Genomic DNA, 13,869 nt, shown 5'->3' on the forward strand with positions numbered 1-13,869 from the left:
ACTTCCAATACAGCTCCCTGTGTATGGTCTGGAAAAGCAGTAGAGGACGGCTCAAGTGCTTGGGACCCTGAACTCACGTGGGAAACCAAAAAGAAGCTTCTGGCTCCCGGCTTGGGATTGATTGGTTCAGCTTTGGCTATTGCAGCCATTTGGGGAGTGAATCGGCAAGTAGAAGACCTCTCTCATTCTCTTAAAATCTGCTTTTCCAATTAAAAAGAACTTTAGAAATATGAATTTCAAACTCCTCCATGTCTTTTTTTTAAGATTTCTTTATTTTTATTACAAAGTCAGATATACAGAAAGGAGGAGAGACAGAGAGGAAGATCTTCCATCCGATGATTCACTCCCCAAGTGACTGCAACAGCCAGTGCTATGCTGATCCAAAGCCAGGATCCAGGAACTTCATTCCAGGTCTCCCACATGGGTGCAGGGTCCCAAAGCTTTGGGACTGCTTTCCCAGGCCACAAGCAAGGAGGTGGATGGGAAGTGGAGCTGCCGGGATTAGAACTGGCGCCCATATGGGATCCTGGCGCATTCAAGGAGAGGACTTTAGCTGCTAGGCCATGCCGCGGACCTGTCTTTTTGTTTTGAAACTCTTAAAAAAAATCTATTTGCAAATCAGTCACACCAGGAAGAGAACAATAGAGACAAATGCTCCACCCACTGGTTCATTTCCCCAGTGGCCACAGGCAGGTCTGCGCCAGGCCTAAACCAGTGGCCAGGAACTTCTTCCAGGTCTCTCACATGGGTCGCAGGCGCTCTTCCCAAGCGACCAGAGGAAGGCACTGAAGTGACTGGCCAGGACATGAAGGGTGCGCAAATGGGTGGCATTGCAGGTGCCAGCTAACCTACTATGTCACAAAGCCAGCTCCTCATCTGAGTGAATAGAATTTCACTATAAGGATGTACTACGGGCTTTGGCCTTTTTTCCCTACATTCATGTACTGAATATCTTGACTACCTTATCAACCTTGGCAACTATAAACAAAGCTGCTGTAAACACTCACGTACAGGTAGGTACATGAACTTCAGCTTCTGACTCACTTGGGCAAGTGAATGCACTGTACGGAAAAACTAACTTTGTAAAAAGTTGACAAACTGTCTTCCAAAGAGGTGCATTCCAAAGAGGATTAAACAAGGAATTCCTGTTGCTTAATAGGAATTATTAGCATTTGTCAGTCAGTATTTGAGGCCTTTTCACGTGCTTATCTAAATGGTGAGGTGTCTGCAGACCTTCCGCCCACTTTTCATCAGGTTGCGCGTTTTCTCACCGTTGCGTCGGTAAACCTCGGGTTAACAGCTCTTCAGTAGAAGTCCTTGATGAGCACTTTCTCCCCCGCCGCCCGTCTTCTCTCCACGTATGCATCTCTTGACAACATATGGTCGCGTACACTCTCCGCTCCAGCTCGCTTTTTAACCATTAACGGCGGGCTCCTTGCCATTTGAGAGCATGACCGCTTTGCACAGCACAAACAGCTCGGCCCGTTCGGGGTGGCACCCCGTCGGGGCTGTCAGAGCACCCAGCTGCGAGGGGGCGGACTCCACGTGCCTCTCCCCGCTCGCCTGCCTCCGACTCCCGGCCGGGCTGAGGCGCGGGCCGGCCCGCCTCCGGCCAGGGCGCCGCCAACCGCGGGCCGCGCCGCGGGAGCAGGGGCGGAGGCTCGGCCCGCCGTCCCCGCCCTCGCTCCGAGGCGGCCGCCGGACAGCCGATTCCCGGAGCGCGGCGGGCGGCAGCCGTGCGGCAGCCGTGCGGCGGTGCACGCGGGCGGACTCGGGGGGACGCGGAGCCGCCGGCAGCCGGTGAGAGGGCGCGGGGCCTGTGCGGGGCCGCGGGGCCTGTGCGGGGGCCGCGGGCGGGACGGCCGCTCCGCCGCCCCGCCGAGCGCCGGCCGCGCTTCCCCACAGCTCGGCGGGGCCCGGACGCCCGTCCCCGGCTCGGCCCGCCTCGGCCGCGGCGCCCGGGCGCGTCCTCGGCGCTCGCCCGTCGCCGCTTCTGCCCTCGGCCCCCCGACCTCGGGAAGTGGGCCGCGAAAACGAAAGCGAATGGCCGCGCGCTGCTTCTGCGCCGAGGGCGGCCGAAGGGGCTTCCCGGGAGGGGCGGGGCCGGGGGCGGGGCTGGGGGCGGGGCCGCGCCCTTCCCGGAAGTGCGGCGAGGTCCTGTGCGGGAGCCTGGAGCGCGGCCGTGCTGCAGGAAGCCTGCTGAGGTGGCTTCCTGTCCCCCTGACTTGGTCAGGAGGGATGACGCGGCCTCCGTCAGCAGGATTCACAGCGGGACACTCCGCTGGTGACTGTGCGGTCACTGAGTCATGGAGAAGTCCGGGCGGGCTGCGAACTTTGCGTTCTGTACCCCACCAGGAAGGCGGAAATGGTGGTCACTTAGAAATGTGGGATGTTGCAGCTCTTCCCCAGGCAGAAAGAAAGGGAGGCTTGAAAAGGTGAAATTTGGCGTGTACCTTCATCATTAGTAATGATAAAGAACTCTTCGTTATTATTCTGTCTTCAATATTTTGAACCTCGGATATAGTAAGTGTTGAGAATTATAGGTGTTAAAAAAATTCCTGTAGTCTACTGTCAACATCGACTTCAAAACTGGGCAAGCTACTGTGTGGTACTTGCTATCCCGTAAGATGTTAATACCACAAATATTATTTGGGAGTTAGAAAAACAGTTAGCCTTGTATGATTCGGTTGAATATTGTCAGATATGATTGATGATATTATATGTGTGTAGGATATTGATTTTTTAAGTATTTATTTGAAAGGGAGAGAGACAGATTGCTTTTCCATTGCTTTACTTCCCAAATGACACAGGTGTCCCAGGACTAGGCCGGGTCGTAGCCAGGAGCCTGGGATAACAGCTGGTTCTCTGACATGTGTAGTAAGAACCCTAGCACTTGGGCCATCTTCCACTGCTTTCGCAAAAAATATTAACAGAGTTGGATTAGAAGTGGATCATTCAAGAGTCAAACCTGCACTGGATATGGGCTTACAGCAACGCAGTTAGCAGCTTAACGTGTTTTGCCATAATACTAGCCCCAGAATACTGACTTTGACCCGTATTTTTTCATATATTCTGAAAGTTTTACCTGTATATGCCCTGTATTTCTGACTGTAGCATTTTCAGTATAGGTGAGCAAAGCAGTAAGATTGGGTCCTTGCATCTGGATTTTTGTAGACAGATTATTTGTATCTAGGGAAGTAGCCTGACACTGGAAGTTGGAATAAAAGGACAGAAGTGAAGTTTCCAGAGTCTGGCCCCTTTAAGTGAATCATTCAATTCCTAATCTTAGTTTCTTCATTTTTAAATTGAGATAATAGTAAACTTAACGTTTCAGACTTATATTATGCTAATATAAATGCTAATGCTTGATTGGATTCTGTTGCAATCTTGTTCGTCTCCTCTTCCTTGCTCAGAGTCCTTGTTTATCTGGGCAGAGGACGAGGCTGTTACAGTCGAGGAACCTTGGAGCAGTCCTTGTGGTCACATTCGATTTTCGAGTGGAACCACAATTTCACTAGCAAGAAACAAGCGGCATGCGGTAGTCGGCATTTTGTTACTACAATGAGGTGCCTGCAACAAGCTGCTTGTGGAGCAAAGATGGAGTAATTTTTGGCTCGTAGTTTTGTAGGTTCACCATTCAAGATTGGGCAGGCCTCATTTTTTTTTTTTAATTGTTGGTAATTGTGTTCTTGCTAGCCAAGCCTGGAGCTGGCATAGAGGGAGCAAGGGGGAGCCATTTGGTCTCTGTCCACATGTTCTCTGAAGCAGTAAGGATTTAATCAACAGAATAGCTCTATCCCAGCAGCTCAACCCAGCTAATCAGCTCTGAAGGTCCCACCTTACACACCATAATTGACTTGAATTTCTGCTCTTTTAATACTGTGAACTAAAGTCCCTGGGGACCCAGTGTTTATCACATGGGCTGTTGGGGAACATGCCCCGTCCAAACCAGAGCGGAAGACAAAAGCTGACAGCTCCCTCGTGGACTGGAGCACTGGGATCGTCGTCTGCTGCTTCACAGGCACACTGGCAGGGACTTGGAGTAGAACCAGCGCTCAGATACACTGCCTCCCTTACACTTTATTTCTCATTAAGTTGGAAATAATGTTTGTAAGTGATGATGCCTGCCATGCAGTCCATCCCTAAAGAACTGAGGGACCTAAGAATGTGGCTAAGTCAGTGTTGTCTTCTGTCCATCGCTAACTGAAGAGAAATGAGTGTCCTTTCAAAACAAAGGAAGAAATGAGTTGAAGTAAATCGGTGTAAGTTTCCTTGAAGCTTTCAGGAAACTGCCCTCATTTGGTGGGAGGAGTGAGCAGGCAGGTGGTTGTGCTGGAGAAGGTCTGTCTGCTAAGGCTTTCCCTGGTGTTTCTCTCCTTGTGTGTGATGTTCCTGTTCTACCCTGCAGAAGTTCAGTAAGTCTTGAGCATCCACAGACACCCTTGCCTGCTCATGTTGCCTTGACGGCTTCCGCCCTTGGTAGCCGCTCTTCTGGCTGTGCTTTGGCCTCTGAATCATCTTGGTGAAGCCACGTTTCATGTCCTGTCACAGATATTGGGAGGAATGCTTCAAGCTCTCAGTCCGCCTTGTAAAGGTCTGTTGAAAGCTCAGCTGATCTGGGCCAGACGGTTTGGGCACCCACACAACGGAAGGCTTTGCTCCACTTTCATTTTCAGTCATTGTTGTTGAGCTGAGCTAATGAGATGGCTGTGATGCTGGCTGCTATTTCTACAGTGGAGATCTGTCGCTGTCCCACAGCGATGGACTTGGTGCATGGAGCCGATAATAACACGCGTGGACCCTGACTGATGGTCAAAAGCCAAAGTTTATTAGTGGCATCAGACTTTATACACTGAGGGTCATATAGGGTAAGGGAGGAAGTATTGAGCTCATCAACAAAACCCATCAACTGTTTCTATACTCTTGTTTGGAACTCCTTTTGTTTTGTATATTCTACCAAGTGTTCTCATTCACATGCTGTCCACTCAACTGTTCTTATACAAATGATATCCAATCAGTTATACAAAAGGTATCCATTTGGTTGTTATCATACAAATATTATCCAATCAACTGTAATCCTGTGCTCGCTGACCTTCTAGGGTCACAGTATCCTACAGAGATCATCTTCAGAGTGTGAATAAGATGAGTTCTTTTTCCTTATGAGTTGATGAGGAGGGTGTGCTACTGCAGGCCTCATGTTCAAAATCATCTTGTCCATTCTGAAAACATGTTATCCATGTTGGGACATTGTCCCCATAAGCTTTTGGTGAGGCACCAACAATTTCACGATTCTTTCACCCAAGCTTCATCTCAGATCTGATGTTTTTAATAGTAAAATTCATGTTGCTCTAGTAGAGAGCATCCTTCTTAAAGTTTCAGCTGAAGTTCTTTTCATACTTGGCATATAAAGTTAATACAAGTTCATTTTGATGCCATCATTTTGAGATCTGTGCATCTTTTTGCACCATACGTCTTTCCATGAGCCTCCTGAAGATCCCTCGTGTGTGTGTGTGTGTGTGTGTGTGTGTGTGTACATACACTGTTGTTATAGGCCAGCTTTCTGAAAGTATTTTGGAATGGTGATGCAATATTCTTGACTATGCCCTCATTTTGAAGAATTTCCCGTTCCACTGCCAAGTACGTGCCTCAGTAAGCGCTGGGCACAATGTCTAAGACATTCTGCTATGAGGACAAGTGCCCACTTCCCGTTCCACTGCCATGTGTGTACCTTGGTGGGCGCCAGGCACAATGTCTAAGACACTCAGCTACGAGGACAAATGCCCACTTCCCGTTCCACTGCCATGTGTGTTCCTCAGTGGGCGCTGGGCATAGTGTCTAAGACACTTCCTGCCCTCTATGACATTATCTGTCTTCTGCGAGCTTCAATAGAAATCACTCTCAGATGATAGCAATCTGAACTCTCAGCGAAGTACAGGGCATGTGAAAGCATTTAATGAGAAAGTTTAGGATGGCTTCTCCCCCCTCCCCCAGGAGTGGCATTCTGCTGAAACCCGAGAAGTGGACAGCTTCCAGCCAGGCAAGAATTTGGGAGAAGAATGTGTCTGGAAAAGGCGGCACAGGAGGGCAGAGCAGATTGCCCCATGAGATGGGGGAAGATGGTGTGGGTCTGAAGTGGGTGAGGAGTAGGCCTGACAGGAGGTTGTTTGTGTGCCTCCCTCCCCCCTTTTACCATCATAAAGCTTGCTGGGTAGAAACCGGCAGGGCAGAGTGCTCTTAAAGTCCAGTGGACAGACCCAGCTTGGGTAGATGTGCGTGGGCCAAGCCAGTCACCATGGAGCAGGCAACAAGCACACTTCACAGATTTGTTCTTACACAATCTCTATGTTTAAATTTTTTAATTATTATCATTTTATGATACAGTTCCATAGGCTTTGGGATTTCCCTTAACCCCTTTCCAAATCCCCTCCTTCGAGTTCCTCTATATTATTACTATAGTATAATTTCATAAACGGTCATATGTCCAGCATTGCAACAACGGACAATGGCAGAGTCCAGCATCCTATTGTCAAGATATAATTAACAGTTTTATTGGAAGTCCATCTTTGATCTGGAAGTAGAGATGCATGCTGCATTGTATCCTCACATCTGGATATGATAGTCTCCATTACACAGTTACTGTACATCCCCTTAAATGAAAAGCCACAAAACAAAATCAACAACAGAAAGAAGAAATTAAAAAGTCCATGAAGTTAAATAACAAACTACTGAATAACTAATGTGTCACTGAAGAAATGAAAAAAAAAGATCAAGAACCTTCTTGAAGCAAGTGATGCTAGTGTATGATCTATGAGTCAGTGAAGAATTTAATGAGGGAGAAAATGTTTTGAAGAGATGAAACTAAATTTAAAAAATCAAAATCCATTAGATATAGTTTCTGCTGATCTTTGTTGGTGAGATATGTCTTCTGTAGGAAACAAATAGATGGGTTTTGTTTTTTTAATCCAGTCTACTCATCTATGATGTTTGATTGATGAGTTTAAGTCATTTACATTCACAGTTAATATGAATAGGTGGTAATTTTGTCCTGTCATTTTAGCAATCGGTTGTTAATTGATGTCTTCTGTTGTTATTTTACTGGGATATTCTTCACATTTGGTGGGTGCTGTTCCTCTTTGTCAAGAGAACATCTTTAAGTATCATTTGTAGGGCAGGCTTGGAAGAGGCATATTCTTTTAACTTTTTTTTACTGTGGAAGAATTTTATTTCATTTTCAGAAAAAGGGAAACTTTACTGGGTATGTTATCCTGGGCCAACATTTTTTTTCTTTTAGAATCTGGAATATGTTGCTTCATTCTCTTCTTGCCTGTAGAGTTTCCTGTGAGAGGTCTCCTGTGAGTCTGATTGCCATTCCTCTGTATGTCCATTGATTTTTTTTTTCACATGCATATTTAGGATCTTCTTCCTTATGTTCGATTGAAAACAGCTTGATATGTGTCATGGTAAAGATTAGTTTTGGTCAGCCCTGTTGGGAGTATTAAGAAAGAATTTCCCAATTCTTTATCTAATTAGGGAAGTTTTCCCTTATTATTTCATTAAATACACCTTTAATCCCAGCTTCTCTTTCTGCACCTTCTGAGACTCCCATAACTCTTATATTTGGCCTGTTAGGAGTATATTCAGTTCTTGAATCCTTCTTTTAGCTTGACCCAGCTCTGCTTCCAGCTTTTTGTTTGTTTTCTCTGGTGACAGGAAACATCTTTCAATTCTGAGATTCTTCTGCTTCATTCATTCTATTTTGGAGACTCTCCATTGTACTTTTAATTTGCTCCACTATATTCTTCATTTCTGATATATCAGCTTTCATTTGATTTATTTCCTGTGTGACATATTCCTTAAATTCCTTGAATTCCTGTATTATGTTATAAGAAGTTTTATAACAAGTGTTTTGAATTCTGTATCGCCCATTTTCTCAATGTCTTTCTCAGTTAACTCTGAAGTTGGCATAGGGTTTTGCTCCTTTGCAGGGAAGTCTTCAATAATATTCATTGTGCCTTTGTCTCTTTTGCTCTTGATCATTGCACTTCTGGTTAGCAGAGTCTTCTCTTTTGGTGCAGGTTTCTAAGCTGTGTCACCCACAGGTCTGCAGTTTGTTTTTACTTATTGCAGTTGGTACATGGCTATTTGCAGTCACTTGTGCCACTCCGTCCAGCGAGTTCCAGGTCTGGGTTCTTACGTTATACTTCCACCATGATCTCCATAGCCCTGCCTCCTGGGTTACCACTTTCCACTTTCTGTGGTTTTGTGCTGAGGCTGCACTGTTGTCTGTACAACCTTTCTCCCACTTCCTGTTAGAGCAGTTCCCAGGATTAGGAAGACACCAGGTGTCCTATATAACTAGGTTGTTGGTGGTGCTGATCTTGCCAGAACCTGTTGACCGTTAGGTCTGAGGGCTACCTGGACCTATCTTGGGTGGAACCTGTAGGATGCCACATTGTTGCAGTTCACTGAGCCAGAAATGAGTTCACTCCCAGCTCAGTGCATGCACAGTACTGTCCATAGCCTTTGCCTCCCTATACAAAATGATGCCCAGTTTGGCTCTAGAGGACAAAGTGGGCTATGAAATCTACTCTGTTCCCGCACCACCCATCTGGGACCTGTCGCTCTGTCTCTGCTTCTGTTCTAATCAAATAGACCAATAGGACAGGCAGTTCTTCGCCTGGGTTCACCTCCCGAGCCGCTCATGAACGCCCTTTCCCACCCGGTTGCTGCTGGAGTTCTGGCTGCCAGTGAGTTCAGATCGCAGCTCGCTGAATGCTGCCTTGGTGTTGGTCACTGCAACTCCACACCTTTGTGTCTGCTTGTCTGTCAGTCTCTGGGTACCCCTCTACTGTCATTCTGCCCTCTCCCATTTCCTGGAATGTGCCCTCTCTGCTTCACACTGGCTAATGTTTCTCTGTTTAAACGTGTCATAACTCTATTCTACCATCTGGATCCTCCCAATCTCTATCTTTGTAAAGATTGATTTATTTGGCTTGAAAATTAGAGTCATATAGAGAGGGAGAATAAGAATTTGCTACTTGTTCATTCACTTCCCAGCAGCCGCAGTGGCCAGAGCTGGGCTGGTCCGAGGCTGGGAGCCAGGAGCTTCTTTCAGGTCTCCCGCACAAGGTCTTGAGCCATCCTCTACTGCTTTCCCAGGTGCATTAACAGGGATCTGGATTGAAAGCGGAGTAGCCAGAACACATACCTGTGCCCGCACGGGATGCTGGTGCCGTAGGTGGAGGCTTAACTGCTAACCACCATGCTGGCCCCTCTCACACAATCTTAGGCAGTCCTGTGAGGCTGTCATTATCATTTCCCTTGGCAGGGGAGGAAATTGAAACTTCAGTAACTTCCACAAAGTCACGGGGCTAAGGAATTACAGAGGGGCTCTGAGCTGACGCCATGGCTCCTGATGTCAGCTCCAGCCCCACTGCACCCTCCCAGGATGTGCTCATGTCTCCAGGGTGCTTCCCCATGTTTGCCTTGTGGCACACGGAAGATAACCCTCGGGTCCAGGCCGTTGTGTGACGTGTGGGCCTTGCCAGGGGCGGGGCAGGGCTGCCCGCAGCCTTTGTGCAAGAGGTTAAGGATTGCTTGCTGTGCCTCCCCAGGCAGGCCTGTGGACAAGATGGTGCGTGGCCTGGGCATTTTCAGAAACTCTTCCCCCAGGTTCTTAAAAAAAAAAAACTGTATCTTCCAACATTTTATTATGAAAAATATTAAACCAATTGTAGAATTAAAATACTTGACAGTGAACTCACACAGGTGCTGTGGTTATCATTTTTTCTGCTTGGTGTATCACACTGCTGTCTGTCTCCTGTGTGTTCTCACTGACTCTTGCAGTACCTTTCTAAGTAGCTGGCAGGTACCAGTAAACACCCCCCTGATTACTCCACCGTGCTTAGTAGAGTTCAAAATATTTACAGACTTTTCCACCTAAAGATATATTTCATCTTTATTTGAAAGGCAGAGTTATAGAGAGAGGGAGAGACAGACACTGCCCCAATTGTCATAATGGCCAGTGCTGGGTCAGACCAAAGCCAAGATCTGGGAGCTTCTTTTTTTGTGTTCAAGTGGTTGGTGGGGACCCAGGAAGTTGGGCCATCTTCCACTGCTTTCCCAGAAGCACAGCAGGGAGCTGGATCAGAAGTTGAGCAGGTGGGGATTGAATTCCACCTACATGGGATGCTGTTGTTACAGGTGACTACTTAACGTGCTATGCCACAGTGTCAGCCCCCGGACTTTTTTTCTGGCTCTTAATTTTACTGCAGTTCCTGAGTGCTCAGCTGCCCCTTGGTATCTATACTTCATTGATTCCAGGGCACCATGTCACCAAAATCCACAGATGCTCATTCTGTGTAAAATGGCATAAAGCTGGCCCTTAGCCTGCAATCCTCCCAGTGTACTTTAAATCATCTCCAGATTACTTACCATGCTTAATAACTTAATACAGTAGAAGCACTTTGTCCAAAGTTTTTTCTTTCTTTCCTACTTCTTTTTTTTTTTAGAAAGACAGATATACAGAGAGAAGGAGAGAGAGAAGGGATATCTTCCATCCAGTGATTCACTCCCCAAGTGGCCACATTGGCCAGAGCTGTGCTGATCCGAAGCCAGGAAGCTGGATGTTCTTCTGCATCTCCCATGCAGGTGCAGGGTCCCAAGGCTTTGGGCCATCCTCTACTGCTTTCCCAGGCCACAAGCAGGGACTTTAGCCACCAGGCCCCGCAGGTGTTCTTGTATAGAAGGCACCTTCCACTGAGTGTTGTTACCGTGGCTCCTCTGTGCCATGCGTCCATAGGCCAGCCCCTCTTTGTTGCTGAGCGCTGTTACGCTGTGTGAAGAGAACAGGCTATTTACAGTCCTGCTGATAGACAGGCCTTTCCAGATGGGGACTCCTCTGAACACTGTGCCAGTCTCTTGGTCCCTTTCCTTGGAATTGGAAGTGCTCGATCGTAATCAGCGTGCGTTCAGTTTTAGAAGAAACAACCAGATATTCCCCACAGCACGTGTATGATTTCATCGTTCCTCCAGCAGGGTGTCAGAATTCCAGTTGCTTTCCAGTTGACTCAGCTGAGTCAGCCCGTAGCAAATTAGCACATTTTTTTTTTCCTGTGTGCTTTATGACTTTACAATGGAAGATCGTGTTACATTAGGTTTTGTTTGTGGGAATACTGAATGACCCAGCTTTATGTTTTATAAACCTTAAGATGTTATCAGCCTACAACTGCTTTCTGATGGCTACCATGGTAACCGGAGGAGGGCAGAGTTTGCTTCCAACCAGACCCTGAACGGATGGTGGAATTCTGGCAGGCCCCTCAGGCTGTGAGACCACCGTTGCTCCAATGAGGGGCACAGACCCATATCCCCTCACCAATAAGGGTTGAGGCGACCCCCATTTTGGCTTCCATGTCAAGGAGAGTTTAAAAAGCCCCTTCCCCGTCTCTTCTTCCTCTGTAGCCCACATCTTCCCGTCTCCTTTCTGCTGCACGGGGAAGGGAAGTCCGTGACCGTGGGTCCCTGAAATAAAGGCCATCTAAGTTCTTTTCATATGTTCAGCTGATTTATTCTTTCGCTGGTGGTTGGCAAATCTAACACTTTCTAATACAGGTTCTCGGTTGAGGAATCCTTTGATTTTCTTAAATCTATAAGCGCAAGTCTATTTCAAGATAATTTCACATAGAAACTTTTTCTTTAAGATTTATTTTATTTTTATTTGAAGGACAGAGTTACAGAGAGAAAGAGATATTCCATCCGCTGGTTCATTCTCACATGGCTGCAATGGTGGGAGCTGAGCCAATCTAAAACCAGGAGCCAGCAGCTTTTTCCAGGTCTCCCACAGGGGTGCAGGGACTGAAGGCTTTGGGCCATCCTCCACTGCTTTTCCAGGCCAGAAGCAGGGAGCTGCATCAGAAGTGGAGCAGCTGGAACTAAAACTGGGATCCATGTGGGAAGCCCGTGCCACAAGCAGAGGCTTAGGCTGAAACACCATGGCACTGCCCCATTAAAAAAAGGTCCATGTGTGTTGGCCATGACAAATGTTTTTTTGTCGTGGCCACTACAGTGTGCCCTGTCACTGAAGGCTGCTGGTCCAGTGGCAGTCTGTTCTGACCTTCTTGCAAACCTTGAACACAGCTCTTGTCCCTGGTGGGCTAAGCCCTGATGTCTGCATGGCCAGGTTGACAGTGCACTAAGTCCTCTGCCCCTTATCCAGTGCCTGCCTCTTTTCTGCCCCAGAGTTCTCTGTTCCACAGAACACAGCCCTGCAGGTGAACACATTTGTGAATGGGTTCCTTGTAGCCTGGAGCATTTCCTGATGCCCTGTGTTGGTAGAAATGAAAGCTAGCAATCTCAGTCTCTTGGAATCATAGAAATGGGAAAAGCAACTCAACTTGGAGATTGTATCCCCCAAACAAAGGGCCACCGGGCAGGCGGTGGAAATATATCCGTCTTTTGAATCACACTCTTTCTTTTTTTTTTCCATTCTGAGATGTCTTTGTTTACAGGACACATCACTGAGATCAGGGGCTACAGTGGTGTGTTTGAGGTGGTGTGAGCGTCAGGAACACAGCAGCCATGTCTCTCGATGACATTAAGATGAAGTCCAGCGACTTGCTGGAGAAGGAGGACCTGGACGGCGGTGGCTTCGGGAAGGTGTCTCTGTGTTTCCACAGACTGCATGGACTGGTGATCCTGAAGAAGGTGTACACAGGACCCAAGCGCACCGAGTGAGTTGGGACAGAGGCGGGCTGGGCTGCACTGCCTGCTGGGCCACTGCTGCGGATCCAGGGGTCGAGCCAAAAGCGTGCTTGTGGATCATGGCAACCCCCAATGGGAGTCTGCTCAGGAGCCCTTTGCTGGGATAGTGGGGACTCTTCCACTGCTGTACCTGAGGGGGACCCCTGGGCTGCTCACTTAGAAGCCAAGAGCTGATAAATAAGGGCCAAGACAGTGGGAAGCAAATAGGAAGAATTCCTGAAGACTAACTTATGTCCATACTTCACTTTTTAGTAAGAGCCAGTGCTCAGGATGAAAAAAAAGGGGGTTGATTCACAAGAGCTTTCACTGTCCTTTCTCTTTCAAGTCCTGCGGGAGTGGTTTCACCTCTCCTTGTTGGAATGGCTATGTTTTGCACAGTCTGTTTTTAAAGCAACACTGCCACCATTCACAGACTTTTCAGTTCATTCACTCGCATTTCTTAAGCACCCACTGCCAATCACTGTTAAAGTGGAAGATAAGGATGCCTGCTAACCCTCGTGGTGTGTGCCCAGGAGAGAACGGAAGTGCAGGGTGATGGGATGCTTTGGAGGTACATGCCAAGATTCTTGGGCCCCGGGGGAGGTGGGGGCAGGGGAAGGTGGCCTGGGTCTGTCCCCGTGAGCGACACACCTCTCCTGCCCACAGCTACAACGAGTCTCTGCTCGAGGAAGGAAAGATGATGTACAGGCTGAAGCACAGCCGGGTGGTGGAGCTGCTGGGTGTCATCATAGAAGACGGAAACTACTCCCTGGTGATGGAGTACATGGAGAAGGGCAACCTGATGCAGGTGCTCAAAGCCAAGGTACAGGATGCTGGGCACCTGCCCTCCGTGCCCGGGGCTGGATGCGGGCCCCGGCCAGGGACACGCCTGGAATATTGGTTTGGAGCTCGCTGGTATAAAATAACTTCTTGTGAGATGATCTTAAGTTTGGATTCTGATAAAAGATTTATTGTTTTTAATTTTTATTTTTCATGATACAGTCACATAGGCTCAGGGATTTTTCCACCCTCTCCGTTCCCTCTCTCCCCTTCATTGCTTTCCCCCATATTGTAATAGTACAGTCCTTCAGCAACAGTCACAAGTCCGTCATTCTGCTGCTTAAGTGTATC

General features: G+C 47.7%; 1 protein-coding gene across 5 annotated transcripts in view; it reads left to right on the forward strand.

Moving 5' to 3' along the window:
- Positions 1 to 1,715: 1,715 nt before the first annotated feature.
- The window catches only part of LOC121167767 (receptor-interacting serine/threonine-protein kinase 1-like), a 37,583-nt gene continuing 25,429 nt past the window's right edge, over positions 1,716 to 13,869 (forward strand). For 2 of the 5 annotated variants that reach the window (XM_040997349.1, XM_040997350.1), the window contains exons 1-2: positions 11,920 to 12,728; positions 13,405 to 13,561. In XM_040997349.1, coding sequence (XP_040853283.1) covers positions 12,577 to 12,728; positions 13,405 to 13,561 — 309 coding nt within the window. In that variant the 5' untranslated portion in view covers positions 11,920 to 12,576. Of the gene's footprint in view, positions 1,801 to 2,182; positions 2,524 to 11,919; positions 12,729 to 13,404; positions 13,562 to 13,869 lie in introns of those variants that run through there. The other 3 variants (XM_040997347.1, XM_040997348.1, XM_040997351.1) reach the window with 3 other exon arrangements.

Source organism: Ochotona curzoniae, unplaced genomic scaffold (assembly GCF_017591425.1).
Source record: "Ochotona curzoniae isolate NIBS_2020 unplaced genomic scaffold, NIBS_Ocur_1.0 patch426, whole genome shotgun sequence".
In the NCBI taxonomy this organism is placed as follows: Eukaryota; Metazoa; Chordata; class Mammalia; order Lagomorpha; family Ochotonidae; genus Ochotona; species Ochotona curzoniae.